Source organism: Carlito syrichta, unplaced genomic scaffold (assembly GCF_000164805.1).
Source record: "Carlito syrichta isolate Samal-C Ts95f unplaced genomic scaffold, Tarsius_syrichta-2.0.1 Scaffold103472, whole genome shotgun sequence".
Lineage (NCBI taxonomy): Eukaryota > Metazoa > Chordata > Mammalia > Primates > Tarsiidae > Carlito > Carlito syrichta.
This window is the reverse complement of record NW_007047568.1, coordinates 306,026-333,819: the sequence shown is the minus strand read 5'-3', so window position 1 is coordinate 333,819 and position 27,794 is coordinate 306,026. Positions and strand designations below refer to the sequence as shown.

General features: G+C 43.7%; 1 protein-coding gene across 2 annotated transcripts in view; it reads left to right on the top strand.

The window, feature by feature from the left end:
• TBL1X (transducin beta like 1X-linked) overlaps nt 1-27,794 on the top strand; it is a 71,717-nt gene that overhangs the window by 3,859 nt on the left and 40,064 nt on the right. The window contains exon 2 of one of the 2 annotated variants that reach the window (XM_008065614.1): nt 10,972-11,079. In XM_008065614.1, coding sequence (XP_008063805.1) covers nt 11,022-11,079 — 58 coding nt within the window. In that variant the 5' untranslated portion in view covers nt 10,972-11,021. Of the gene's footprint in view, nt 1-10,967; nt 11,080-27,794 lie in introns of those variants that run through there. The other variant, XM_021716085.1, reaches the window with a different exon arrangement.

Here is a 27,794-nt window from a genome sequence, read left to right as displayed (position 1 = left end):
ACTAATTGTTTCTGTAAACGTTGCTAGGTTTTAATTAAATTTTAATAAATGCAAAAAGAGTTCATATGTACTTAGTAAAAAATATGCAAAATCTGGGGAGGCACACACATACACAGATGTAAGTGCAGCGTAATCCCACTCCTGAGATTGGCGTGAGTATACTTTGGAAGTATCGTTCACGTGTTTGTGTGTATGTGTGTATGTGTATGTGTGTATGTACAAAACAGAATTTAGCAGCATGTACATCCCATCGGGAAACTTGTTTTCCCACAGCATTCTGTGTGTTCTTCCCTGGTGTGAGATGTTTTTTTACTGGCTGTGTCTTACTCCACTGCTAGATTCCCATATTCACACAGAGGGGTTGCTGCTCAGCCTCTGGTCTCTGGTGAGAAAGACATGGTTCTTTGGTTATATTTGCCATTTTGGACCATTTTATTCCAAGTAAATAAATAGAACCCCAACATGAATGGGAACTCTTTTCCTTGGGGGGAGTTTTTTCTTACTGTAAAATAATATGTCTATGGCCATTGGCAAATGGAGACATGTAAATGAAAGAATGCACGAAACATAAAATATTTCCATGTATTTCTCCCTGAACTTTTTCTTTGTGTGTATTTTCCCACAACTGAGATCAGACCATAGCCCACATTGGCCTTTTCAGTTTTGTTGTCATCCCCTCCCACTCAATTTGGAATACCACCATAAATATCTTCTATCACCTTGCTTTAAAAATTTAACTTAAACCATAAGAGCATAGCATTTAATGTCAGATGGTGCAACTTTGGATCCTAGCTTCTCTGGGACTGAAGTTGGCTATCTTCTCTAAGCCTTCATTTCTTAACCTATAAAATGGTTATGATAAGAATAATGGTCATATTTCTCCCTCAGAACTGTGATGGGTGAGATAAATCATATCAAGCATCTAGCTAACATACCATGTATGCAATATGGTATATGCTTTCCAAAGTCATTTTAATGGTGATCTGATACTTCCTATATGTGTTTACCACTATTTATTTAATCATGCTGTCACTGGACAATAAAATGTGTCAGACCTGGCACATTGGTTCATGCTTGTAATCCCAGCACTTTGGGAGGCCGAGGCAGGAGGATTGCTTGAGCCCAGGCAATCGAGACTAGCTTGGGCAACATAGCAAGACCCTGTCTCTACAAAACAATTAAAAATAGCTGGCATGGTAGAGTGCACCAGTATTCCCAGCTACTCAGAAGGCTGAGGCAGAAGACTCACCTGAGTCCAGGAGGTCAAGGCTGCAGTGAGCCATGACTGTGCCACTGCACTCCAGTCTGGGTGACAGAGTGGGACCCTGACTCAAAAAATATATATATATTTCAAGAGATACGTATTGATTCCTTTACAGTTACGTAGCAGAAAGAGATATGCAAAGTGGTCAAACAAGCCTGTATTGTCCCCACAACAGGCTGGTCCCTGAGCAGATGTTAGAAAAGGTACACTGGGATTTACATGTGAATGTTAATACATACATTAACATTTCGTCTGAAAATGGCTACTGATTATGAAATGAAAATAAACTCAGTTTATGTCTGAGTAGAGAAAACCGTAAGAGCCACCGCCTCCAAGTCCACAGAGCAGTTGTTCATTTCCATGAAGAAGCACGGAGAGATGAGTGCCCTTAAGTGGGTGAGGTCATTTCGAGAACTCTCCTGGTGTCCCTGGCTCTTGGTCCAGCCTGCGTGGAAATAAGCCCCAAAGACCTGTGCCTCATCCCTCTCGGCCATGGCCTCTTCCAGCATCAGCGCCAACTGGCTGACAGCAGAAATGAGACTCACTTTCTTGGGTCCCTTCAGAAACAAAGGACTGCTTTAGAAGGTCTTAAAAGATCTTTTCATCACGGGGCAAGTGGCTGAGAGAGAAACCTTCACCTCCAATGATGTCAGAGCAGCCCCTGAAATGGGCGCACCCCTTGAATCAGTGTGTGCTTAGTTCACTGTTTCAAAAGAAGGCTGTCCTCTTGGCAAGAAACAATGGCCCAGCTCTCCAGCAGACCTCATGTGATTCTACTTTTTAAGATAATTAAAGAGTAATTAAGGTTTTGTTGTTTTGGGGCAGTCCTCCCTTTCCAGAGAAAGGATGGCATATTAAGTGCTGTAAGTACACTAAAAATAAAAATAAAACTCTTAAACAGCATTTCTCCTGGGACCGAGTCTTGAATTGTTTTGCGAAGGGAACTGCAAATTAATAGGCGCTTTTGCCACCTTGAAATTAGGGATTCAAAAGAAGAAATACTATAAATAAGTTTCCCTTCAGTTTCTTGACAACTCTAACCCCAAATTATTACTTATATTGAATTACTTGTTAATATCTTTAGCGGAGGAACTTCAGGAATGCTACCACCCTGTGCCAGTTTTGTTTTGTTTTCCTTTTCTTCTTTAAGCAGCACAGTGAGAGAATGTTGTGGCTTTAACTTGAAGCAGAAGGCAGTTATTTCCTTTTTGCGCAATCACAACTCCAAAGACCTCAAATCAACCTAATTGAAGGTGTCTTTAATCAAAACTGGGTCAGGCAAGAAAATAAACACAAGTGCTCTAATTAAGAACCCCCTCTCTTCCCCCATCTGTTTGGGGCCAAGGAGGATCTGTGAATGCCTCCAAAGCTTTCCTTTATTTTAAAACTGGAGAATTTGGAAAACCTCCACAGGAATTTGCACAACTCAAAGGCTGGAAACGGATGTGGTTCCTGAAACGAGTTATGTGTGGAGATGCAGGTTGTGTCTCCAGCTGTCCATACTAGAAAAACAATGCCCGAACACAGGCCTCAGGCGGTGGCTCTTTCTTTTGCAGACTTCCTAAGTGCCACCTTGCTGTTGGATGTTCACTGCTGAGCTCTTAGGAGGAAACAGCCCTGAGTCCTTGAGTCGTTGTTGGCAAGGGTGGTATGTGCTTTCCTGAGCCATCCCTAAGGCCCTTTCAGGACGCTCTTGGGGAACTGCCGGATGGGCTGAGTAAAACTCCCAGCTCACGTACACTGGCTACTGTGCATTGAGCCCTGCGCTGAGGATTTATAGAAGGGCATCGAATCCTCACAATCTTCCCTTGATATTGGGGCGATTAGTACCCTCAATGTAGAGATGAGGAAAATGTACCCCATAACTTAACAGTCCAGGGCCAGAAAGTGATGGAGTGCCACTTAGAAGTCAGGTTGTCTGCTTTTGGCCAGTTTCCTGAAAATCCCACATCTTTTACTGTCTTCTGTGGCTCTCAGGACATTATTTACGTGCTGTCTAGCCAATAAGCCTATAGAAATTTGGACGGTTGCCCTAACTTACCCTCACTTTATTTAATAAAGTAATAATTGGAATAAAAAGTACTAATTGCAATAAAAAGTAATAGTTGTTATAGAGCATGGACATTCCAAGCCCCATGTTATCTCCCTACAAAAATCATTCTTGGCAGAGAGGACAGAGGCCAACTTCTCCCTCGACACATAGATGTTGATGGCGCAACACATCGGACCTTAGCGCAGAGGGTGGATCTCACACCCCGGGTCAAGGGGTACATGTAATGTGGCTCATCGTTAAGTCTGGAATCATTTTTACAAAGCAGGTTCCCCCCATCACATATACACATAGGGCTCCTGTGCTTCCTTCCTCTTCCTTTAACTTCTGTTTTTCCAAAATCATGGGTCTGATCTCCACCAGTCAGGAATTTAAGTTATCTTTCTTCTAAAACTTCCTTCCTCTTCCATAAAGGAAGGTGCTTATGGACTGGCTTCAGAAAGTGGCACCTACACAGGAAAGGCATCCAGGGTTCCGTCACTCAAGCCAGAAACTTTGTCAGCAGTGGGACTGTCCTCCCTCTGAGAGTTTGCTCAACAATGAATACCACTATAATACCAGCACATTTATTTGCATGAAATTAAACAGCAAATTATGGGGGTGGGGTGAGGGAGTCCATAATTTGATGACTTTCTGTGAAATTTAGTTGTGATCTTGGAAAAAAAGAGGATAGGTAATTTTTAATCTCCTAGCCTTGTGTTTGGTGAGATTTGTATAGAACAATAGTTCTTGTAGAGGAATATTGGCCAGTTTACTCATATGAGTAAAAACAAACAAACAAACAAAAAAAAGATGACTCATGAAGTCAACAATCAGCTTCAAGTATATTGCTTAGAGATTCTGCAACTACACAGCCAGTTGATTGACGATTTCTCTTGAATTTAGTGTGATGAAACCCAAAGAGCTAAAGAGGATTAAATATGGTTGTTAGGTTTATGGTCAGCTCAAAGAATATTCTCATGTATGTATTGAATAGTCAAAGGATATGTGTGTAGGTCAGGCACAGTGGCTCATGCCTGTAATCCCAGCACTTTGGGAGGCCAAGGCAGAAGAATTGCTTGAGCCCAGGAGTTTGAGACCAGCCCGGGCAACATGGAGAGACCCCCATCTCTACAAAAAAAACCTCAAAAAATTATCCAGGTGTGGTGGCTCCTGTAGTCCCAGCTACTCAGCAGGCTGAGATGGAAGGATTGCTTGAGCCCAGGAGGTTGAGGCTGCAATGAGCTGTGATCTCGCCACTGTACTCAGCCTAAGTTTGGGCGACAGAGTGAGACCCCGAACTCAAAAAAAAAAAAAGGAATATGAGTGTAGATTCTAGAATTCTTTTTGGAATTAGGTTTTAAAGGAAAAATAATCTTTTTAAAGTTAGTTACGTTGGTGTTTGCTGTTGGGAGGAAGCTTCAATTATTAAATCAGTCTGAAAAATTTAAAATAAGCCATGCTTGGTGGCTCAGCCTGTAATCCCACGCCTTGGGAGGCTGAGGTGAGTGAATTGCCTGAGCCTGCGGGTTCGAGACAATTCACTTGGCAACTTGGCGAGACCTCATCTCTACAGTAAAAATCAAAAATCAGCCTGGTGTGGTAGCACGCACCTGTAGTTCCAGCTCCTTGGAAGGCTGAGGCAGAAGGATCGCTGGAGCCCAGCAGGTCGAGGCTGCGGTGGCTGGGAGTGGCCACTGTACTCCAGTCTGGGCGACAGAGTGAGACTCCAACTCAAAAAAAAAAAAAAAAAAAAAAAAAATTAAAATAATATACTTGAGGCAGAATAGTTTGTCTTGTTAATCAAGCGACATTCCATCCGGCTCTGTTGAAGGCCACGTGTAGTTACTGTTTTATCCTTTCTGCTACTTATACATTAAAAACTCTTTAGAAAGTTAACACTGTATTGGGGTAATAAGCATTCCAATCCTTAGATCCTAACTTACTATCAATTTAGAGAGATGATGAATCTGTGATCAGAAAGCTAGAACTTCAACAGAATTTTCTAGTTGGAAGAAAAGAATAATGCATGAAGCAGATTAGAAAAATGAACTCAGCCAGGCGTGGTGGCTCACACATGTAATCCCAGCACTTTGGGAGACAGAGATGAGAGGATTGCCTGAGCCCATAGGTTTGAAACCTGCCTGGGCAACTAGGCAAGACCTCCTTTCTACAATAAATCAAAAAATTAACCAGGTGTAGTGGCACATGCCTGTAGTTCCAGCTACTTGGAAGGCTGAGGCGGAAGGATCACTGGAGCCCAGCAGGTCAAGGCTGCAGTGGCCGCTCCCGGCCACTGCACTCCGGTCTGGGTGACAGAGTGAGACTCCAACTAAAAAAAAAAAAAAAAAAAAAAAAAAGAAAAGAAAACATAACTGTCCATAATCCCCCATCTCTTGTGGATTTTTTTTTTTTTTTAAAGAGACAAAGTCTCACTGTGTTGTCCAGGCTAGTCTTGAACTCCTGGGCTCAAGCAATTCTCCCACCTCATCTTGTACATCTTATATTCCCATTCTAGTTAGTTCTGTGTGATCACATGCAGAGACACCTGTGTTTGTTACGCACGCTTGTGAGACAGGTGTTTCATCTGCCTATATCAGGATTCCATCTTAGAAAAGCAAGGCAAAATCAGTATTTAATGCTTTTAGGAAATCACTGATAATTTTACACAGACTATTTGAAAAGGTCATGCTCTTGCGATGTATTTTCAGTGATTGCTTTTAGCAGCTTGGCTAGTTCATCGAGTGCTGTCTGCAAGACTGCTCCACATGCCTTACGACATTACACATGGACTTCCTTGCAAACACAAAATGCTGATTTTTTTCCCCTCTAAACCTGTGGTTCTTGACCAGCTGCAGTTTTGCAATGTGGGGCATTTGGTGATGTCTGGAGACATTTTTGGTTGTCATCACTGCAGAGAGTGGGGAAGGTGCTCCTGGCATCTAGTTGGGGGAGCCCAGGGATGCTGCTCAGCATCCTGCAGTGCACAGGACAGTCCTTCCTCTACCCCTCCACCAGAGAGTCACTTGGCCCCAGATGCCATGGCCAGGGATCCTTCTTAGAACTTACTGTTTCTAAGCACTTGGCAGGACAGACTAAAAGAGAAAAGAGTTAGGGGTAGCAAGCAAGAAGGGCAGCCAGGAAACTGGAGCATTTCTCAGGTCTTGATGGATACAATATCCTTTCTGTGCCTCAGTTTCCTCACTGGTAACATGCGCAGAGATGATCAGGCACTCTCCAAGATCAGTCCTTTCCCACTAGTCTAATCTGGGAGATAGAACAGTGCCCTCCTGTCTTTTGTGACTCTTATACTTTCCCAGGACTGGAGATGTGTGCCAGCCCCACTCCAGTCCTGCTGTCCTGTTTCTAAGCCCATCCTGAATGTTCAGGGCTACGTGAGGCTGAAACTGGAGAGCTCTATCCTCACCTGGTCAAAGGCCTCACACGAAAAAGCCTCTGTTGTGAAAAAGTAATTGCTAAACCTCATCCATGCTCCAGACCAGTGATTTTTATTTTTTAGCCAAAATTCTTTAGCTAGAGGTTAAGATGCTGAGAATTATGTTTTTATCTGGTAATAAATCATGGGATGGTAAGCTTAGCTGGAAGGGAATGGAGAGATCAGCTAGCCCAAGGAAGGCCAACCACAATTATCTTCTGTATTTTTGTAGTAGAGTCTTCAGAATTAATTACAAAATTCCCTATTTAACATCTTTTGCAAGTATATATATAGTCTGGAGAATAATGGTCATAGCCATGCATGCACTTGTATTGGAAGTTGAAGTTGTGAGCCACTTTTTTTTTTTTTTTTTTTTGAGTTGGAGTCTCACTCTGTTGCCCAGACTGGAGTGCAGTGGCCGCTCCCAGTCACCGCAGCCTCGACCTGCTGGGCTCCGGCGATCCTTCCGCCTCAGCCTTCCAAGTAGCTGGAACTACAGGCGTGCGCTACCACGCCCGGTTAATTTTTTATTTATTGTAGAGATGAGGTCTCGCCAAGTTCCCCAGGCGGGTCTCGAACCCACGGGCTCAGGCAGTCCACTCACCTCAGCCTCCCAAAGCGTGGGATTACAGGCTGAGCCACCAAGCCCGGCTGTGAGCCACTTTTTAAAAGTCAATTCTTTTTTTTTTTTGAGTCGGGGTCTTACTCTGTTGCCCAGATTGGAGTGCAGTGGGCCACCATGCCTGGCCTAAAGTCCATTCTTTTTGGCCATCCTAGTAACCCTGTGTAGCAACTGCCCTTAGTTAGTTATTTAGTCGACACAGGTTTGATGGTATCCAGCTGTGAAGCATGTAGAAAAAAACTATATGTTCATAAATTTGTCACCAGAGCTGAACTGTCATCTGTATGGCAGCATGCAGCATCACCAAAAGTCTGCTCAAAGCTGTGACATTGTTACACACCTTTTTGCTATTGTTTCATTATTTTCCCCTTAAATAATGTTTAATTTTTGTATTGAGTTATGCTCTGATTTCTCAGCTTCTTATCTAGTTTCTAATATTTTTTTCTTTGTGCTGTCTTGGGGGTGACTGCCTGAGAGTCCAAACAAATCTCAGGACAGACTTTTTTTAATTTATTTAGAATCTCACTCTGTCGCCCAGGCTGGAGTGCAGTGGCACACTCATGGCCACTGCAGCATTGACCTGCTGGGCTCCAGCGATCCTTCTGCCTCAGCCTTCCAAGTAGCCGGAACTACAGGTGAGCGCTACCAGGCCCAGCTATTTTTTTTTTTTAAATTTATTGTAGAGATGAGGTCTCGCCAAGTTGTCCAGGCTAGTCTGGAACCCTCGGGCTAAGGCAGTCCACTTGCCTTGGCCTCTCAAAGTGCTGGGATTACAGGCTAAGCCACCGAGCCCAGCCTTCAGGACATATTTGTATTTGACTATCAAATTTCCCTTGCAATATGTTCAGAAGTCCTGAAGTGTCACCAAATTAAGCAAAGAAGATAAGCATTTTTGAGCATCAAAATTCTGGCAGCTGTAAGATAAAATGCCATTATGAGTGTAGAGTGAGAGGCAGAACGACCCTAGGCCAGCTGTATTTGCTATCTCTTGCTGTGGAGCAAATCACCACAAATGTAGCAAAAAGAGCACACAGTGATTACCTTACTCCCTCCACGGGTCAGGAGTCGGCATGGCACAGCTGGGGCCTCTGCTCAGGGTCTTGGAGACTGCAGTTCAGGGACTGGCCAGGCTGGGTTCTCATTCACATCTGGAGCTTTTCTTCCAAGCTCGTGTTGTTGGAAAGATTCAGTTCCTGTGGTTGCAGGACTGAGGCTCCCTTGCTCCCTACAGGCTGTCTGCCAATCCCTGGGCAGATGATATGATGGCAGTTTCCAGCTTCAAGGCCAGCCAGAGGGTCTCTCCTTTCAGTCTGCAATGTAATCATTGTGGGAGTGGCTTCTGGTCAACCTCACCATAGGATGTGACCTAACCTAGGGAGAGACATCCCATCTCATTTCACATATTCCATGGAGTGGAAGCAAGTCACAGGTCCCGGCCATACTCAAGGGGCGGGCATTATACTAGGACAGGACTCACTGGGGCAAGGTGTGTCCCTGGTAGCCACTTTTAGTTCTAGTCCTTCTGTTAAAGGTAAAATCTCTCAACTTGAATGTACACTTTGTCCTTTTATCTTTATCTAAACAAGCAGAAACGGAATCCTCATGCAATGATCAAAGTTTTGCTTCCCATAAAGATATACGAAAATGTATGATGTGGACATGGAAGCCAGTCCCCAAACAGACTAACAGTGTTTAGTGTTGGTGACATCGCTGAAATAAGCTGAGGCCTTTTTGGGAGTTTCCTACTGTTTGGAGAGAACAGCTTTTCTTGATGAATTCTGGCTTATCCACAGAAAACAGAGTTCTATTACTCCATTGTTCTCTTTGGGCTGGTTTGCTCTCATGTCTGACTAGGGTGATTTTGAAGAGAACCAGACTATCTTATGGCTGCCTCAGACACAGAGGACCCTGCAATTTCCACTACCTCCCCTCACCCCTGACTTTCCACCCACCTTGCAGGCACTGGAAGTCTTAGTCAGACTGATAGAGTGGATTTTGTGGCAAAATACAAGCATGGTAGGTTCCCTCTGTCTGCCATGCTCTGGCATTCCACCAGGAGCCCTGGCCTGCTGACACTAGTGACGTGGAGAGTGACTGAGTTGCTCACTGACGTGTGTCTTCCTCACCAGTGTTGCAAACACCCTACAGGTAGAATGACCATCCTGCTTATCTCTTCAACCCATTCAGACTTTTCTGAGTGAACAGTATGCGATTGTCATTTCTCCAGGACCACATGGTCACTCTTCCCAGGGGTGCTGACGTGACTGCGAGTCTCCCCGGTCATCCTCTCCATCTGTCTGGAAAAGTGCTTAGTGTCTAATCCGCGTGTCTGCCCAAGTGCACGTCAGGATTCCATTCATGCCTGCTACAAGGACACTGTGAATCATAACACACATGGGATCTTTACTGGATACAAAGGCAGTTGTTTGTTTTCGTGCTCAGTTGTCCTTGAATTTGGCTTCATTAGTGTGGCTTGTACCTTACTCTGACCTGACCTTGTACAAGGAGGAACCCAGAAAAAAAACGGAATTATTTTTTGGAGGGCAGGTTCCTTGTAATACAGGCTTCTCTTGCTAGGTAAGTGTTCTAGGAACCCCTTAGCGTCAATGTACCAGGTAGCGTTGTTGTGAGAGGCTACATTCGGCTTCAGTTAATTTTTGGGGGTAAATTCTTTCAACAAGTTTGTCCATTTCATGATGAGTGACTTATGAGTGCACCTGCCCACACCGCGCTGAATGTTCAGCAGTATTTGATCAAAAATATGGCATGACCCTGTGCCTCACCTTCCCTATTCACTGGATCTCACCCCAAGCAACTTTTTTTGTTTGTTTCCCTGGATAAAAGAAGTCCTCAAAGGGAAACATTTTGCTGATGTGGAAGAGGTGAAACAAAAAAATGACAGAAACACTAAAAGACCTCAAAAATGACGAGTTCGAAAACTGTTTTGAACAGTGGAAAAAGCATCTTGATAGGTGTATTGCATCCAATGGAGAGTGCTTTGAAGGTGACTGAAGTTTAAACATGTAAGAATAAATATGTAATTTTTATAAATAAATTCTGGGGTTTTTGTATTCCCACTCATAAGATAGACTAACTCTTTTTTTTTTTTAGTATTTTACTCTGCCCCAACCTTGTACGAAGGGGGACCCAGAAAAAACAGAAATTATCTTTTGGAGGTCCCTTGTAGTTTTTTAATCTATAGTTACAAAACGTTCATGTAATCATATGATTACAGAACAACACAAATCAGGTGTTAATTACCTTTGTGTTTATAATAGCATGGATATTATTTTCTTTAATCATCTCATGAAGAATGAAGAAAAAGACTGGGCATGGTGGCTCACACCTGTAATCCCGGCACTTTGGGATGCTGAGGCAGTAGGATAGCTTGAGCCCAGGAGTTCAAGGCCAGCCTGGGCAACATAGCTTGTTTCTACAAAAAAAAAAAATTAGCCAGGTGTGGTGATGCCTGTAGTCCCAGCTATTCAGGAGGCTGAGAAGGGAGGACCACCTATGTCCAGGTTGTCGAAAAAAAGAATGCAGAAAAACAAATACAAGCAGTGTTTCAGATCTCTCTCTCTCTCTCTCTCTCTCTCTCTCTCTCTGCTTTTTTCCAACAGAGGGTGGCTCCCGCTTTGTCAGGACCTCATCGCCGCGAGGTGAGGCTAAGATGAGCATAACCAGCGACGAGGTGAACTTTCTGGTCTATCGGTATCTCCAGGAGTCAGGTAAGAGGCCACGTTTTCTGTCGGTAGGAAGTTCATCTTCAACATGCTATGAGACTGTGTAGAACAAGAAGCACCCAGAACGTTCTTAGGGAGAGTGTTCAAGGGGAGCAATAAGGGTTCTGGAGCTGTCCCATCCCTGGGTAGAACAAGGAAGTGTGGTATTTCTTCCCTTGATATTTGTGTTCAAAGGAACCAGACTGAAATGAACATGAAAAGTGGTTGTGAGAAACGTGGAAAGGACAAAGCAGTTTGGTGCTCTTGGCCTTCACCAGGGTGAGGCCAAATATGGCTAAGTTGTATATTTGAATCTCTTAGATTTTGCACTAGAGATTTCTTGAGCTTCCAAGCCACCACCTTCCCTCCCCTGTAAGCCCTAGGCAGTTTTCTGAAACTTAAGAATTAGTCTAGTTTCTTCCAACACTTTTGATTACTGCCAAAGATGTTACTTTCTGATAAGTCATTAAAAGGCCAAACACGAGTTCTTCATTGACAAAACAGACCTTGTGCTGTGCAGCTGCCCTCCTCTGGGGCCAGGGAAGGGGGTGGAAGGGATCCCCAGAGCTTGAGGTCCGGGATCTGGCCTGGCTTTGTCAGGGACTAGTGGGATTATTCTTGCAAGTCATTTGGGCTCTAAAATGAAAACTTGGCTGGGCTCCATGGCTCACGTCTGTAATCCCAGCACTTTGTGAGGCCGAGGCAGTCAGATTGCTTGAGCTCAGAAGTTTGAGACCAGCCTAGGCAGCATAGCATGACCTTGTATCTACAAAAATATTTTTTAAGTAGCTGGGTGTGGTGGCATACGTGTCATTCCCAACTACTCAGGAGGCTGAGGTGGAAGGATCACCTGAGCCCAGGAGGTTAAGCTGTGGTGGGCGGTGATTATGCTGCTACACTACAGACTGGGCAACAGAGCGAGACCCCAACTCAAAAGAAATAAACTAAATTAAATGAAAACTTTTTTAAAATTTTAAACTTTGAAAATTTTTAAGACCTCCAAAATGACATGAATGAAAAGACATCCTGGTACCCACCTACCCATTCAACTAAGGAAACAAATCATTTCCAGTGTGGTAGGGACCCCGCCTATGTTGGCCTCCCTAGTATTCCCCCCACCCTCCTCAGTGCTAACTGTCCTCCTCCCCTGGGTTTGTCATCCCCCTGGGTTAGGACACATTGAGAGATAAAGCATGGGTGTATTAGTTTCCTAGGGCTGCCTTAACAAAATACCACAAGCTGAAGTGGCTTAGAAAGAAGCATATGGTCTCCTAGTTCTTGAGAATAGAAGGTGTCAGCAGGTTGGTTTCTTCTGAGGGTGGATCCGTTCTGTGCCCATCTACCGGTTTCTGGTGGGTGCTGGCCGACTCTGGCTTGAAGATGCATCACCCTGGTCTTGTGTTCCAATTTGCCCATACTTCCTTTTTGTGACAACACAATCCTATTGGATCCTATTGGACCAGTATAACTTCATCTTTTTTTTTTTTTTTTTTTTTTGAGTTGGAGTCTCACTCTGTTGCCCAGACTGGAGTGCAGTGGCCACTCCCGGCCACCGCAGCCTCAACCTTCTGGTCTCCAGCGATCCTTCCACCTCAGCCTTCCAAATAGCTGGAACTACAGGCATGGTCTACCACACCCGGCTAATTTTTTTATTTATTGTAGAGATGAGGTCTCACCAAGTTGCCCAGGAGGGTCTCGAACCCACGGGCTCAGGCAGCTCACTCACCTCAGCCTCCCAAGGCTCGGGATTACAGGCTGAGCCACCGAGCCAGCTTAGCCTCATCTTAACTAATCACATCTGCAGTGACTTTGACCTATGGGTTTGGTGGAGGACACAGTTCAACCCATAACAATTGACTTGGAGTGTATTTAAGCATTGTGCCCTTGACATCATACTGTGTATTTTCTGGAACTTGGTTTTTTGGAAAGGGAACCCCATTCTTAGGTCCTAGCTTTCAGAGATGCACATTCTAGGTTTGAGGAAAAGCCAGTCACTAAACCCCTGGGCCCGGGCTCTTTCAGAGTTGGCCTGGAAGGGGAAGGTGGAGGCATTAGAGCCAGACAGAAGGGCTCAAGCTCTGATCCATGAACAAGCCATTTACTCCAGCTGAGCCTTAGTTTCCTTGCCCAGGTGAAAGTGATCAAGTATGTCAGGCACGTAGTACGCTATAAATAAGCACCCTCCCCTTCCAAACCAGGGTCTCTGTCACCTGGGCTTACTTACCCCTAGCACTACTCATGGAGAGTGCACATTCTTTCTGCATGCATATTAGATCATTTGGATTGACTGTTGCCAGAACAAACATAGTATAAGAAATTGGTATACAAAACAATATGTGCTACCTCACCCTGAAAAGCAGGGAGATGATAACCACTACTGTAATATCTCAACCTCAGCACTTAGAGGAACCTGGGGCACCGGTGGTCTCCTAGCGTGGAGCTCAGAGATTCCCAGAGGTGCTTGCAAATGGAAATTGCATGTGCAAACCCCGCTTCCCCGTCGACTCTTAGTGTGGAATTTGAGATTCTTTCCATTTAGCAACACCTCTGCACAAGGACACGATGAAGGCCAGACAGACTCAAAACGTGTAAACAAATCACACGCTGAGACTGCTGGCTGCGAAGGACAGAGTGCTCTGTAACCTGGAGACAGAGCCAAGCTGGTGTCTCTGCTCCCTAGGGCCCCAGAGCGTCAGCGTCAGCGTCAGCGTTGCTGACCTCTTAGAATACACACAGAAATCTCCAGCCCATCCCGGGAAGGTTGGCTTCCTTATTTACTGTTTGTTTATAAAGTTCTGTAACCAGGCAGCTGAGGGGGAGATTGGGGGCACAGCAATGTATAGACCTTCACAAATGTCAATTCTGCGTACCATCTAATGAACGCCTTTCCTCATTGGTCAGCATCATGGAAGTAATGTCCCGTAGGTGGAATTGATTGTGAAGAGAGACAAAACTGTGCTTTCTTCAAATCACGGTGTATATTCTGGAATTTTCTGGAGTAACCCACAAAGATTCAAAGGAAGAAGGGAGTAAAGAAATGCCTCATGTTGAAAGTAATCATCATGAGGTCATTTTCCATGTTTATCTCAAATCCTAAAGTCAGTTAGGTCAATACTTACTGAACCCCCACTAATCTCCTCAGTCTATCACTGTCTCCCTTCTATCTTAAATAAAAAATAAAAACATTTCAGGCTGAGTGCTGTAGCTCACACCTGTAGTCCCAGCAATTTGGGAAGCCAAGGTGTGAGGATCACTCGAGACCAGCCTGGGCAATATAGCGAGACCCTGTCTGTATAAAAAATTTTAAAATGAGACAGGCATGGTGGTATGTGCCTGTAGTCCTAGCTATTCAGAAGGCTGAGGCAGGAGGATTGCTTGAGCCCAGGAATTTGAGGCTGTAGTGAGCTATGATCATGCCACTGCACCCCAGCCTGGGCAACAAAGCAAGACCCTCTCTTTAAAAAAAATTTTTTTTAAATTAAAAAATAAAAATAAAGAAAAACATTTTCTTAGTCATGCTTCTTCCTCAAACCCCTATACTCTTGCCCTTTCAGCACCAACAAACTCAGTAAAAAAAACAAGTTGTAGATCCCAGAAAAATGATTCTTTCTTCAACTCCTGTCGATCTGACTTTCTTCACTAGAAGTCACCAGCAAGCTCTAGGTTGCCAGATTTGGTGATATTATCTCAGCCGCCATCCCTACCTGACTCTTGCTTCTCTGCTGTTGACCCAGCAGACAGGATACCGTTCCTGGCCATCTATTCATTTCTTTCACCAGCATCTCTCTTCCTTCCATCCCCCAGTATCCACAGTGTCAGTTAGGATGTGTTAGGCTACAAGGGAGAGAATCCTCAGGGGAGCACTCAGGTAGTAGGAAAGCATGATGTTGAAGAAGAATCCAAGACTCATCTCTTCCAATTCGGGAAAGAACCTCGAAAATGGACGTGCTTCGGCCTCTGCCCCCAGGATGCAGATGTCCGTTCATCTGGCTTTTACCAAACTGTGTTTTCCATCCTATTAGAAGAGTAGGTTCTCATTGGTGCCATCTTAGTTGTCCAAAGTAAGGGCTTTTCCCATCACAAGTACTCAGTAAATATTATTGATTGGCAATATTTCACAGCAGCAGACTTATGGCAGTCTGAAAGAGGAAACTGGTTAAGAAGCCAGACTATTATTATTATTATTTTGAGTTGGAGTCTCTCACTCAGTAGCCCAGGCTGGAGTGCAGTGGCAAGACCATGGCTCACTGCAGCCTTGACTTCCTAGGCTCAGGCAATCCTCTCACCTCAGCTTCCCAAGTAGCTGGGGCCACAGGTGAGTGCCACCACACCCAGGTAATTTTTTGAGTTTTTGTAGAGACAAGGTCTCGCCATGTTGCTCAAGCTATCTCAAACTCCTGGCCTCGAGTTCCTCTCGCATCTGCCTCTCAAAGTGCTGGGTTTATAGGTGTGAGCCTGTAAAAAATTAAGCAGTAGGGAACTTTGGAATTTCCAAGCTCTGGCACCATGATAGATTTGTTGGGTTTGGATGGATTACAGTGGTCTGACTTTGACGGGTGAGAGTCCGCTGGCTTCTGTCTTATGGGGCCCATCACATGGTGCTTGTGCTGTCCCGATGGTTTTTAAGAAGCAGATGGTGGCAGCGTGCCCTTCCCAGGAGCTCACATTGCCACCCCAGGAAGAGAACGGCAGGGACGTGAGTCTGTGATATGTGGCAGCCTGCACACTGTGACCTGTAGCTCCCCCAAATGCTGAATGAATTGGAAGTTGTTTCCCCCCATTGTTTCTGAATACTACAAAGGAAGCAGAAGCCCATTTCCCACTTAGTATAGAAAGAGTAAAGATTTGGTGAGTGAGCCCCTGTACACATATGAAGTATTTTCACTGGGGCCTCTTCCCCAAATCCCAATGGAAAGAAAGCAGCTCTCCCAGATCCACATTTTTAGCAGAAGTAAACTAATTGACACAAATTTGAAAGGTGGTATGAGGGCAGCCGGTGGAGAAGATCACAGATTCTAAAGGAGTTCAGCCATGACGAGTAGTCTGCAGAATCATTGGGTGATCTGGATTCGGGGAAAGGGCGGTGTATAGGAAAGGATTTTTTTCTAGAAGGAGATGCTACTTACTACTTGAAGAGGAATGGAGGAAGTCATGTGAGGAGTGCCTTGAGCTAGGGTAAACTTGTGCAGGATGTGCATCTGAGGGCACGGAGCAGCCACCAGCAGTCACAACAGGCTGGCCTTGGTGGGGAATGGCTCTTCATGTAACCAGGGTGGTGGTAAGGTGCTGACCAGAGAGCTGAGCAGATGGGTTTGGCAATGTCTCCTGAAAACAGCCAGGGTGTCTATGTTAGGACCTCACTTAGGACCAGCTCTGTGACTGATGGATAGAAGGAATTTATCGCGCAGAGGAGAGAAGGGCTGTAGGTTTGGCCCACAACAGTTTAATGATGACAGGACTCTTCTCATGGGTAGTTGACAGCTTCAGAGAAGACAAATGAGGTATTTCCTTGGAAACAGCCTTCTTTCCTCCTTTCTATCCTCATCTGTTGCATCTTTTTTAAAAAAAGAAATGAGGCATCATTTACATTCAGTAAAATTCACCCTTTTTATTTTTATTTTTTGAGTTAGAGTCATTGGGTTATTATATGGGTCAGGCTGGTGTGTAATGGCATGATCACGGGTCATTGCAGCCTTGACCTCCTAGGCTCACGCAATCCTTCTGCCTCAGCCTCCTGAGTAGCTGGGACTACAGGTGTACTCCAGCATGCGTGGCTAATTTTTTCATTTTTTTAAAAATAGAGATGAAGTCTCACTATGTTGCCCAGGCTGGTCTCAAATTCCTGGGCTTAAATAGTCCTCTCGCCTTAGCCTCCCAAAGTGCTAGGATTGCAGGCATGAGCTACCACGCCTGGCCAAATTCACCTTTTTTAGAGCACAACTTTGCCAAATATGTGTAGTCATGTAACAGCTTTGTCACCCCCAGATTCCCTTGTGCCACTTTGTAGTCAGTCTTTCTCCCTCCCCTGACAATCCTCTTCTGTTTTCTGCCCCTAGAAGTTTGCCTTTGTGAGAATGTTTTAGAAATGGCATCCTGCAGAGTGTGGTCCTGAGAATGCGATGTCTTGAGTTTGAGATGCATGCATGCTGTTGCATGTACCAGCCACTCCTTCTTTCTTGCTCACTAGTCTTCCATTTTAAAGGCTTTTGAGGCAGTTTGTTTATCCATTCTCCTATGGAGGAACTTCCGGGCTTTAGTGATTCCAGCTTAAAAGCTACTAGAAACATTTGCATACAGGTTTTTTGTGTGAATGTGGTTTTCATTTCTCTTGGGTAAACATCTAGGAGATGGCTGGATCATGTGGGGAGTGTAGGTTTCACTTTGTCAGAAACCACTGCATTCTTTCAACTTAAGGCACTTCATGAACATCAGTGATTCTGTAGGTGTTTTTTTTTTTTCTCTCTGAGACCAGATCTCACTCTGTCGTCCAGGCTGGAGTGCAGTGACATGATCCTGGTTCACTGCAACCTCGGCCTCCTGACTTCCAGTGATCCTCCCAACTCAGCCTCCCATATAGTTGTGATTACAGACATGTACCACCGTACCCAGCTAATTTTTTAAAAAATTTTTTATAGAGATGAGATCTCGCTATGTTGCCCAGGCTGATCTCAAACTCCTGGACTCAAGGAGTGCTCGTGCCTAAGTCTCCCAAAGTGCTGAGGTTACAGGTGTGAGCCACTGCCCCCAGCCCAGTTGGATAGATTTGAATTGAGTTGCAAAGCTACTTGGTGCCTGTCATATAAGGCCCATTGGAAAGTAGGTAAAGGACATTAGCCTGGCATATTTATCTGCAAGACAGTCATGAAGTTTGACGCTCCTTCGTGAACCTGTGTGGGTCACAGTTTCCAAAGCTGCTCATGAATGTAGCCTAGGTGTGTGACAGATCATCCTTGTGTGCATGTCTTCTCCTCACCTAGCAGTGCCGCTGGTCTAACTTTTTGCATAGAAGTAGAAAACACTGCAGCCTGGTCTGCCCAAGCATCTGGGCAGGACAGAGGCCCATCTGTTCAGGCTTCTGGGGAACAGGATTCCTACAAGCTGGGCCTGTAGCAAGTAGGAAAGTTTTCTGTGTATTTGCCCACATACTCAAAGTGTCACAGTCATCACAAACCCAGTGAAGTATTTCCCACCTCGAGCTTGGTGACTGACCTTAGCACACCACCAGGGACAAGCAGACGAGTAATAAGAACCATGTGATGATGGTGGTGGTGAAAATATCAAAGAAAAATTAACACAAGTGAGAAATCAAATTCCATTCATGTTTTGCCTAGTGTAGGGACGTCACCAGGTTCTGTGTCCATGACGGCAGTAATTTTAAACATTTCAGCTACCAAAAAGAGCTTGTCATTATGATAGATGGTAAAAGTTCATTTCTCACATATGCTAAATTGCCAGAATGATGAAGTTCTTTCTTCACATGAAGATTTAAAGACCCTCGGGTATGATCAGGAATTTCTTATTCACTGGAGCCTCTTTTCTGATTTGCCTTGATTTATACTGAGAGGCCGATTTATTATATGTATTTATTGCCTCCATTAGCATCACCATTCACGGGTTATTCAAAGCGAGAGTATTGGTAGTTATCCAAAGTGGGCTTCTACACTCTGGATAGGAGTTATTTTCCTAAAGAGCCTATATCTGCACACACATGACTAACTGGGTAGAATTAGGCATGTTTCCCTTCATTTACATAATGTATACTTGGTTCTGTATTATAGATCATCCTTGCTCATAGGAGGACTGTTGCTATGGCTTGAATGTTTGTGTCTGCCTAAATTCACATGTTGGAGTCCTAATCCCCTGTGTTAAAGTAGGTGGGGCCTTGGGGAGGTTATTAGATCCCATGAGGCCTCTGTCTTCATGAATAGGATTAGTGTCCTTATAAGAGACCCCAGAGAGCTCCTTCACCCCTTCCACGATATGAGGACTCAGTGAGAAGCCACCGTCTGTGAACTAGGAAGCGAGTCTTCACCAGATGCTACATTTGCTGGCACTTTGATCTTGAACTTCCAGCCTCCAGAACTGTGAGAAATATATGTTTAGAAGACACCTGGCCTAGATATTTTGTTATAGCAACCTGAACAGACCAAGATAATAGTGAAATACTATGTCCTCATGGCCAGACTTTCAAGGTTGTAAATGTAACTTAGGTGACCTTTGTCTTTCATTTTGTGAATCTTCTGTTTCAAGAAAAGCACTAGGCTGGGCTCGGTGGCTCAGCCTGTAATCCTAGCACTTTGGGAGGCCGAGGCGAGAGGATTGCCTGAGTCCACAGGTTCGAGACCTACCCGGGCAACTTGGCAAGACCTTGTCTCTACAATAAATCAAAAATCAGCCGGGCATGGTAGTACATGCTTGTAATTCCGGCTACTTGGAAGGCTGAGGTGGAAGGATTGCCGGAGCCCAGCAGGTCGAGGCTGTGGTGGCCAGGAGCTTGCCACTGCACTCCAGCCTGGGCGACAGAGTGAGACTCCAACTCAAAAAAAAAAAAAAGAACTAATACACAAGTAGCCTGGCTGGGTGGTACACATTATCTGTAACACACCTCTCTAGTGCTGATCCTCCACAGGCAAATTGGCATAAGAGAAAGAGAGTAACACTTACGTGGCCTTTTCCTCTTGTAGCCAAGCCCAAGTACAGAGCTAAAGGGTTGCTCTGTACTGTAGACACACAACAAGCTTTTACTTTTCTGAAAAGATCACCTAGCAGATTATCTAGCTGGTTCACAGTGGGTGAACTGGCATAGGTCCTTGTTAGGGTGGGCTCGGGGCTGAGGGGGAAAGTTCAGGGGACCACCATTGCCCCCAAACTCTTTCCATAGAAACAGAGACCATGAGGGTTGAAGCGGTCCCCTCTGGAAAAGCACTGGGCAACTTGGGGCCTGTTGCATAGGGACGAGTTTTGACTTGTGCCTTGTAACATAGAGCGCTGTTTGAACCCAACCAGTCTGGATACAAGAAGAACTTCAGTTTGTCCATGGAAGAAACCCTTCTCTGAGGTCTCCACATGTTCCTATGCCCTTTCTGTGCAGTGGTCTTGGCTCTGTCAGTCATGTGAGCAGTTACCTTCACCTCCTGCTGGCCTGTCCTTTAACCCGACTGGAGTTTCTGCCTCACTAGAGACTGAGCCAAGTTCTGTCTCATCCTGTCACAGCTGTGAGCCGCTGTCATCAGGAAGGTGATGTAGGAGAACAGAACATGAAGACATGCTCCCCCCTTCCAAGATCTACTTCTCTTTGGGGGGGCAGTACAATGTCCTTTAAAAAAACTCTCGGCGGAAGCAACCCAGATGTCCATTGACAGATGAATGAATAAACAGAATGGCCCATGTTACAGCAGAATATTCTTACTCAGCTTTGAAAAGGAAGGAAGTTCTGGCATATCTTGGATGAACCTTGGGCACGTTATGCCAAGGGAAGAAAGCCAGTCACAAAAGGACAGATCTGTCGGTTTCCACTTCTAAGAGAAACTAGAGGCATCTAATCCATAGAGACAGGAAGTAGAATGGCGGTTGCCAGGGGATGAGGGGAGGAGGAGGAATGGGAGTTGCTGTTTGATGAGGACAGAGTTTCAGTTGTGCAAAATGAATGAAATTCTGGAAATGGTTGGTGGTGATGGTTGCACAACAGTGTGAATATACTTAATGCTGCGGAACTGTGTGCTTACAAATAGGTTAAGATGGAAGCGCGTATGGTGGTGTGCTCCTGTAGTCCCAGCTACTCAGGAGGCTGAGGTGGGAGAATCACTTGAGCCCAGGAATTTGAGATCAGCCTGGGCAACACAGCAAGACTCCATCTAAAAAAATTTTTTTTAATTTTAAAAAATGGTTAAGATGATAAATTGTGTGTTATGTGTGTTTATAAATACATATTTTTTGGATCACAGCATTATAGGTAAGAAGGTCCATGTATAGATTGAGTTTGGAAAATTAGAAAAAGAAGAGAAGGAACCACTTGAATTCTCCAGTAGAGAGCCCTTACATTATAAGGGCTTTTTCATAAACCAGTTCAGTGGTTGGGACATGACCTTGGCACATACAGCATCGTTTGTAAGCTTGATTGGTGTCTGATGAAATCTGATTATTTTAAAAATTATACAGAAAATAGCCACTGTATTCATAGTAGCAATAATCTGGAAAGATCGCCAGTGTCCTTCAGTGGGTGATAGACTAAAGAAAGTGTGGCATGTCCGTACCATGGAGTACCACTCAGCAATCACAAGGAGTGAGCTATTGATGCATGCAGCAAGCTGAATAGATCTCCAGAGAGTTGTGCAGAGTAGAGCGAGCCAATGTCAAAAGATCACACACTGCATGATTCCATTTATAGAACACTCATGAAGTGCCAAAACTAGAGAGATGAAGACCAGATCAGTGGCTGCCAGGGGTTAGGAGTAGGGATGGGAGTGCATCCAAAGGGTGGGGTATAAGAGAGATCTTTTGTGCTGATGAAAGAGTTCTGTTCCTTAACTGTGGACGCGGCTCCACACACCAATGCGTAGGATCAAAGTGCATAGGTGATACATATGCACACCAGGGAATGCAGAGCAGAAACAACGAAAACTGAGTATGGTTTGCAATCCAGTGATTGGTGCTGTCCTGATTGTGGTTGGATACTGTATACAGCAGTGTAAGATGTCACTATTGGAGAAGGCGGGATAAAGGGTGCACAGGGTTTTGCTGGTTTTACCACTTTCTCTGAGCCCATAATAATTGCAAAGTTATTCACCTTTTAAAAGACTAAACCGAAAACATTTTATGTTTCCGTTGTCTTTATGTCTGTGAGAGAGAGAAAGACAACAGTGGTCTAAACACAGGCAGCCGAGACATTCTAATGACATTTTGTAGGTCATTAGCCACATGGCAGACCTAGGTTTAGGTGGGGGTGTGCTTCTGTATAGTGGATTTGAGAAACAGCCTATTAATTGAGAAATGGATGGCCACACAGACATTCTTGGGCCTTGGGAAACAGAAGAATCATGAAAACTCATCTGGAGGTGACCGACAGTTGTCATGGACATAACAAACTCTGCCATGCCCACCTGGCTGGTTCTCCCTTGGTGATTATCAGGAGTCTCAATTCTGCATTGGATTGGGAACCCTAGTCTCTTGGTGGGCTACGTTTTCACATGGCTTCTTCCCTGCCCCCTTACCAGGAAATCTTAGAATGCTTTTATAATATCCCCTATGACCTGCGTGAAGGATTCTGTAACATATACACGTTCAGCCTGAGCGAAGAGGGCAGATGTAAGGGTCTTAACCTCTGGAGATACTGTGAATGGCTACAACACGATGCATTAATTAATGGGTTTTAGCCCATTCATTAAGATGAGAGTTTTTCCAGAACACCAGAAACTGCATGTTCTCACTTTTAAGCAGGAGCCAAAGACCATGTGCACACGAACATAAATTTGAGAACAACAGACACTGGGGAATCCTGAGCGGGCGAGGGAAGGTGGGGGGCAAGGATTGAAAAACCCGTTGGGTACCATGCTCACCATTTGGGCGATGGACTCAATAAAGCCCAGACCTCACCATCATGCAGTATACCCATGTAACAAACCTGTACATGGACCCCTTGAATCTACAATAAAATCAAATTTTAAAAGATCAGAATTTCTCAATCTCGGCACTGTTCATATTTGGGACTAGATCATTCATTGTCTCGGGGAGACAGCCCACTCTCTCCCCTCCATTGTGACAGCCAAAAGTGTCTTTGGACATTGCCAAATGCCAATTAAGAACCGCTGATTTAAATCCTTTAGCTGTGGGATATTTTTTTTCTTCCAACTATTTTTTATTGGGAAATGGAGTTTTAATGGGATTCTTATTTCTTCAGCCCTCATCTTATCTTCTCCTTGGGCTGCATTTTGATTCCTTCGGCTGCAGAACTCAAATAGACTTTCACGGTGAGCAAAATGCAGTCCTCGTTTTTATTAAATTTTTCCAGGGTATTTTTCCCCTTGAGGAAGAGGAAAGTCTGCCAAAAGCGTTCTCTGGCAGATAATAAAATAATTGGGAGTAGTAGACTTGCAATCTGATTTTTAGGGGGCCTCCTGGTGAGTAGGTTAGATAACCAGGAAAAGGGTGTTACTCTTAATATTTGTGAATAATTGCATCTACAAAAATGATTAAGTGGCTTTGCCTACTGTAATCCTGGCAGCTGACAAATTACCCTGTGGGCCCCTGTGTGTTTCCTAGGGCCGTGGAGTGTCTTCTTATGCAAGACATGTTTCCATGGATTCAGGAAATCATTTTAATGGTTCAGCTCTCTTAATTTAAACAAAAGTTCAGGGCTTATTGTTCAGCTGAGTCTCTAAAAATATTTTTTGACTGCAGTGGCTCTTTTACATTGCTAATGTGTGTCCCTGTTTAAAAAAAGAATCTTTATGAAACAGTGAAGGCAGGCATTTCTTTGAGGTGATGGCAGTCTTTGCTTTAGAAATAATAAAGGAAAACATTAGTTTCATCATATTATAAATAAGGAAGAACTGAATAAAACTTCCACATTACTAGAGGATGGAATAACTTTAAAATCACATAAAGAGGTAACATGACTTGATATGATCCTGTTAGGTATAAACAGTGTTTTGTGGTGGTGTGTTGGGGTACCCCATGACCGCCCTCAGGCTCAGTGACTTGCTAGAAGGACTCAGTATCTGTATACTCATGGTCTGTTACAACAAAAAAATACACATTAAAATCAGCAAAGGGAAAATGTGCACAGCACAAAAGTCCGGGAGAAACCAGGCATGACCTTGCCAGGTGTCCACTCTTATAGAATCACACGGACACAATTCTCCCAGCAATGATATATGATGACACGTGTGAAGTGTGGCCAACCAGGGACACTCACCTGAGCCTCAGCATCAGGGCTTTTATTGGAGGGTCAGTCCCATGGGCAATGTGGCTCATGCTGAGAAGGTCAGAAGGAAAACTAGCAGAGTACGTGACTGCCTCAGTGCCATTCCACATCAAAATCTGGGTTGTGGTTGTATATCTGGTATCTGTGCATTTGTGTGTATGTTAGATGTTGATTTTTTAAAAATAACTTTAAAAAGTGTGTAGGAGTGGTGGCATAGCTGGAGAATGTGATACCCATACCTTCCACGTAGCAAAGAGCATCACCCTAACTAGCTGTATGGCATCAATAGTGTACACTTCTCCACCAATGGGTGCAGCTGTTCTCCCTTTGCAGAATACAGTTGATATAAGGTTACAGATCCTTCGCTTCCATGCTGGGTTATGAAGGAACCTGTATTACATACTGATTGTTCAATTACAAATCCTCTTGTAATGGTGCTAGCTGCAAATGAACTCTTTGTTTGAAAAGACTGTTTTTCTAAACTGTTCTTTTTGGTGATTATAACCACTTACAGTAGCAAAATGCAAGAATCTATAAGTTGCTTTTTCATATATTCCAGATGTTCATAACTCTCCAACTATGCTGGTTCCAATGCAATTTCAGTTGTATGATCTTTTCTGAGTTTATTATTCTAATTTGTAAGTGTGTAAAAACTAAAATTCTGCCTCTTCTTCCTCCTTATCTATTTTAACCAATTATTTTAAATTTGTCAGAGTAGAGAAAGCTCATTTCCCCTAAGCTCATAAAAGAAGTCTTTTTCAGTAAAACTAGCTAAATTTATAAATCAAGACTTGCTGTTCTTGTGCTCATTAATTTGTTAGAGGGAGAAAAAGCAATTAGAATAAAATTCAGTTGAGTGTTTATAAAATTACAGTTGTTTAAATATGTGTCTTGCTCAATGTAGTCAAAAAATTTTCCATTGGAATTAACACCCAAAAAAAAGGTTGGATTTTGTTGAAGTTGCACTAAAACTTAAATTTTCCTTTCTATTTTAATATTTGGGGATAATGTGAAAAATTCTAAGATAGTTCACATTTCCTGTTTTAGATAAGATGAAATAGCCACTTAGCGAGATGCCTGCCTTCAAAGTTCATTCACCATTACATATAAGACCTGCCTGCTCTGAAATTCTAATGTGACCTTAAAAGTATCTGACATTGATATATTTTATTTCCTGCCAAATTCCATTCCCTTTCTTCCTTTCCAGGGTTAGTAGCATGCAGGTCATCTGGATGGTCAGACATAACGTTGTCCATTTTCCTGAAGTCCCCGGGCATTACTTTGTTGGTGCCTCTTCCATTTACTTCTTAAACGCTATTGCCCCCAAGGTGATTCTTTTTTCCCCCCTCCTACATCCATGTCTGTAGTCAATAAACTGCTCCTCTCCTCCCTAAGTCAGGGTATCCATCCCCAACCTCTCCAATGACATACATACTGGTATTTTGGATGGCATTTTTCCCAGGTAGTCCTAATATAATCCCACAGTTGCTAACCTCACCATTTTCCTACCACTGTCCCTCCACTCCAAAGCAAAGCTTTCTCTGCCCTATAATTGTATCACTGTCTTAGTCTATTTGGGCTGCTATAACAAAACACCGTAGACCGGGTGGCTTATAAACAACAGATTTCTTTCTCACAGTCCTGCAAGCTGGGAAGTCGAAGATCAAGGCACCAGCAGATTCTGTGTCTGCTGAGGGCTCCCTGGTTCATAGATGGCACCTTCTCACTGTGTCCTCACATGGTAGAAGGGATAAGGGAGCTCTCTGGGGTCCCTTTCATAAGGGCACTAGTCCCATTCATGAGGCTCCACTCTCGTGACCTCATCACTTCCCAAAGGCCCCACCTCCTAACATCATACCCTTGGGGGTGAGGATTTCAATATATGAATGGGGGGGGCACAAACGTTCAGACCATAGTATTGTTGTATATCATAAAAGCATCAGGGTCATATTCACGCATTTCTTTTCCATAGTGTCTTTCCTACTGCCTTCTCGTCTTCAATTCTTTGATCCCCCCCCCCACACCTCCATCACCTAGGTATCCTACCCTTGTCAGTGTTACTTCTTTCTCCATCATCACTGCTTTGTTATAGTAACAATAGCTCACATTTATTGAGCACCTACTGTGTACCAGGCATGATTCTAAGTGCTTAACAGCTGAAATTGTTTATTCCTACCAACCCCTAGGAAATAGAAACAACTCCATCTCTCATGTACAGAGAAGCCCAAAATATTGAGAAGGTCCTGACTTGCCCAAGTCACATTGCCAGGAGGTCATAAAGGTTGGATTCAGAATGTCATCCATCTGGCTCCAGATCTTGCTCATTGATTCATTTCAACTGGCAAATTAAAATGTATATGTATATTTCTTGTGTACAACGTGATGCTTTGAAATACAGTTGACCCTTCGTATTGGTGGGGTCCTCATCTGTGAATTCAACCAATCATGGATCAGAAATAATTTGGAAAAAATAATACAACAATAAAAATAATACAAAAATTTTAAATGGTACATTATAGCAACTATTTACATTGTATTTACATTGTCTAAGGTATTCTAAACCATCTGGTGATTATTTATTTATTTATTTTTGAGTTGGAGTCTCACTCTGTTGCCCAGACTGGAGTGCAGTGGCACGCTCCTGGCTACCACTGCCTCGACCTGCTGGGTTCCAGCTATCCTTCCGCCTCAGCCTTCCAAGTAGCCAGAACTACAGGCACGCGCTACCATGCCCAGCTAATTTTTGATTTGTTGTAGAGAAGAGGTCTTGCCAAGTTGCCTAGGCACTTTGTCATTTGGTATCAGGGACTTGAGCATCTGTGGCTTGATCCCGGAACCAATCCCCTGTAGATACCAAGGGATGAGGGATGCCTGTGTCTCCACGTGGGCTCATTAGAACTAATTAACATATGCGTTACCTCATATACTTACCAGTTTGGGGAGTGAGAACACTTAAACTCTACTCTTTTGGCCATTTTCAAAATACAGTATTTTTAACTATAGTAACCATGTCGTATATAGATTTCTTGAACTTATTCCTCCTGTCTAACTGAAATTTTGTCCTCTTTGCCCAACATTTCCTCCTGCCCTGCAGTCCCCTGGGAACCATCATGCTACTCTCTGCTTCTGTGAGTTCAGCTTTTTTAGATTCCATGTATAAGTGAGATCATGGTGAATTTGCTTTTCTGTGCCTGGCTTCTTTCAGTTAACATAGTCTCCTCCAGGTTCATCCACATTGTCACAAATGACAGGATGTCCTTCTCTTTTAAGTTTGAATAGGATTCCATTGTGTCTGTATACCACATTTTCATTATTCATTCATCTGCTGTTTAGTGCTTGGGTTGATAACATATCTTGGTCATGGTAAATAGTGCTACTGTAAACATGGCAGTGCAGATATCTCTTCTATATACTGATTTCCTACCTTTGGATATACCCAGTAGTAGGTTTGCTAGGTCATATGGTGGTTCTAGTTTTAGTTTTTCAAGGAACTCCATACTGTCTCTCATGATGGCTGTGCTAATTTTCATTTCCACCACCAGTGTGCAAAGGTTCCCTTTTCTCCACATCCTGACCAACACTTGTTATATTTTATCTTTTTGAAAATAGTCGTTCTAACAGGTGGAATGTGGTATCTCATTATGATTTTAATTTGCAGTCCTTTAATGATTAGTAATGTTGAACACTTTTTCATATACCTGTTAGCAGACTCTTCCTCTCCTAAACCATATTTCTTGATTCTATTAAGCTGAAGAAGTTGTTGATATATTTTCTGACATTAAACCTTGTTTTACTGGAA